The sequence below is a fragment of the Quercus robur genome, chromosome 8 (genome assembly GCF_932294415.1).
Source record: "Quercus robur chromosome 8, dhQueRobu3.1, whole genome shotgun sequence".
Classification (NCBI taxonomy): domain Eukaryota; kingdom Viridiplantae; phylum Streptophyta; class Magnoliopsida; order Fagales; family Fagaceae; genus Quercus; species Quercus robur.
In genome coordinates this window covers 40,113,100-40,116,156 of record NC_065541.1, presented here as the reverse complement: position 1 = coordinate 40,116,156, position 3,057 = coordinate 40,113,100, and the positions used below count along the sequence as shown (strand labels likewise).

General features: G+C 45.0%; 1 protein-coding gene across 1 annotated transcript; it reads left to right on the top strand.

Moving 5' to 3' along the window:
• The first annotated feature begins 1,390 nt into the window (after positions 1-1,390).
• LOC126696284 (uncharacterized) lies at positions 1,391-2,764 on the top strand. Its single transcript, XM_050393047.1, has 2 exons — positions 1,391-1,612; positions 2,327-2,764. Exons 1-2 carry the CDS (start codon positions 1,391-1,393, stop codon positions 2,762-2,764), a joined length of 660 nt encoding a protein of 219 aa, XP_050249004.1.
• Positions 2,765-3,057: the final 293 nt, after the last annotated feature.

Sequence of the window (3,057 nt, the reverse complement as noted above, 5' to 3'; positions counted from 1 at the left end):
TAGAGGCATATTTTCATCAGGGAAGTCTACTACCCTAAATGGTTGGCCAACGTAGTCTTGATCAAAAAAGCAAATGGCAAGTGGAGAATATGTGTATATTTCACCGACCTGAACAAGGCCTGCCCCAAGGATAGCTACCCACTCTCATGCATTGACCTCCTCGTAGACTCTACGGCCGGTCACCAACTGTTGAGTTTCATGGACACCTTTTCTGGGTACAACCAAATCAGATTGGATTAAGCGGACCAGGAGAAAACCTTATTTATCACGAGCCAAGGACTCTTCTGTTACAAAGTCATGCCATTTGGACTAAAGAACATAGGAGCAACATACCAAAGGCTCATGAACAAGATGTTCACCTAGCAGATTGGGCAGAACATCGAAGTGTACGTAGACAACATACTTGTAAATAGCGCAAAGGAAATTAGCCACCTAGATGACCTTCAAGAAACGTTCAAAACCCTTCGCCTCTACGACATGAAGCTTAATCCCAGTAAATATGTGTTCGATGTAGCGTCAGGAAAATTCTTGGGCTTTATGGTATCACAGTGCGGTGTGGAAGTCAATCCCGAAAAAGTTTGAACCATATTGGAGATGACGCCTCCAAAGAACATTAAGGTGGTGCAAAGCCTGAATGGTAGGGTGGAGGCCCTCAACAAGTTCGTCTTCAGGGCAACGGATAAGTGTCTACCCTTCTTCAAGACACTAAAGAAGGCTTTCAAATGGACAAACGAATGCCAGAAGGCTTTTGAGGAATTGAAGGTGTACCTTGCGTCCCCACCATTACTCAGTCTATCCAAACTTGGCGAAGAGCTTTCCCTTTTACTTAGTTGTGTAACCAACAGTCGTCAACTCTACTCTTATCCGAGAGGAAGACCATGTACAGTTACCCGTCTACTACACTAGCCCAGCATTACAGGGAGCTAAAGGAAGATATCCCCCAATGGAGAAGCTGGCCTTCGCACTGATGACAACTGCCTAAAAACTCAGACCGTACTTCCAAGCGCACACCATAGTGGTCCAAATGGACAAGCTGCTACGGAAAGCAATGAACAACCCAGAGGCCACAGGGTGACTAGTTCTATAGGCAATAGAACTCGGCGAGCTTGAAATCCAATGTCGACCCAAAACCAAGATCAAGGCACAGGCTTTAGCTGATTTCATTGTCGAGTTCACAGCGAAAGAAGATGAAGAGAAGAGGCCAGCGACATGGATGATATGGATAGACAATTCGTCCAACCAACAGTTCGGAGGAGCTAAGGTCTAGCTACGGTCGCCAAAAGAAGATACAATAAAGTGTGCAATCCGCCTCTAATTCCCAACGACCAACAATGAAGTGGAATATGAAGCGGTCCTCTCGGGCCTCGACCTGGCTAAAGCAACAGGAATCATGTCAGTAGTCATACACTGCGATTCGCAAGTTGTTGTTAGGCACATCAACGGTGATTACGGGACCAAAGGGGAACGGATGAGGGAATATCTGAGCATAATCAAAGGAAAGGTGAACGAGGGGCTCTCGGCCAAGTGTGTGCATATCCTAAGGGAGGAAAACGAACAGGCGGATCGTTTGGCCAAAGCTACATCTGCAGAGTGGATGGTCGTCACTAATCAGGTACTATCATTTGTCCAATATTCTCTTACCATTGACAAGGTAGAGGTACAAATGATCCCCATGGGATCCGACTAGACGATGCCAATCGTATCCTATCTCAGGAATGGGATGCTCCCAAAAGACCACAATACTTCCCGTAGGTTAAAGGTATAGTCATCACGTTTCGTACTAATCAGAGATGTCCTTTACAAGAGGAGCTTATCTCGTCCATATCAGAGGTGCCTAGCCCCTGCAGAGGCAAACTATGTCATGAAATAAGTCCATAAAAGAGTATGTGGGAACCACTTGGGGGCACACTCGCTAGTTCACAAGCTAATACAAGCAGGATACTATTAGCCCACTATGCAAAAGGACACCCAGTCCTATGTGAAAGCGTGTGATAAGTGCCAATGCTTCAAAAACATCATACAACAGCCATTAAAGGAACTTACACCAATGAGTGCCCCCTAGCTATTCACCCAGTGGGGGTTGGACATAGTAGGACCCTTCCCTATGGCGATACGGCAGCTCAAGTTCCTTGTTGTAGGGCTCAACTACTTCACCAAATGGGTCGAGGCAAAACCATTGGCCACTATCGCAAAGAAAAATGTCTGAAGCTTCGTCTAGAAAAGTATCATTTGCTGCTTCGGGATCCCCAGGGTCTTCGTCTCTAACAATGGAAAGAAATTCGACAATGACAGGTTCAGATATTTTTGCCAACAATTACGGATCAAGAACCACTACTCCTCTCTCGATCACCCTCAGGCCAACGGACAAGTTGAGGTTACAAAACGATCCTTACTCAAGATGATCAAGACTTGGCTAGATGGGGCAAAGGGTATATGGCCGAACGAATTACCTGGTGTCCTGTGGGCATATCATATGACAGCTCGTACACCTATAGGGGAGACACCTTTCAGACTCGCGTTCGAAAGTGAAGCCGTCATCCAGGCAGAAGTTGGATTGGCCAACTATCGGATATCCCACCATAATGAAGAAAGGAATGAAAAGGAGATGCGCCTACAATTGGACCTTCTTGACGAAGTTAGAGTGACGGCAAAACACTACAACACTAAAGTCAAGCCTCGTCATTTTCAGGTCAGAGACCTGGTTCTAAGGAAAGTGATGACGGCTACTAGAGACCCCGCACAAGGCAAGTTGGGCCCCAATTAGGAAGGACCTTACAAGATCATCGACTACCATAGAAAGGGGACCTACTACCTAGAGACCCTCGACGAACAAAGGCTCCATCACTCATGGAACATCGAGCACTTGAGGAAATACTACCAGTAGTAGACAAGTGCAGCCTATTTTATCACTTTCTTTTATTATTTATGTTAAAGTTGGATATTGAAAGATGTTGAAGTTTTAAGGATATTAAGTTTTTTTTTTTAAGCTATACTATTATTAATAAGACTTGAAAGGATTATCAAAAACATTGTCCTACTATACACTTTAGAGAATCG

Excerpts from the sequence above, each read along its gene's own strand:
- LOC126696284 (XM_050393047.1), top strand. The coding sequence starts at position 1,391 with ATGTCAGTAGTCATACACTGCGATTCGCAAGTTGTTGTTAGGCACATC. Across the intron at positions 1,613-2,326 it reads GGATGGTCGTCACTAATCAG|AACCACTACTCCTCTCTCGA; the intron begins GTACTATCATTT and ends TTACGGATCAAG.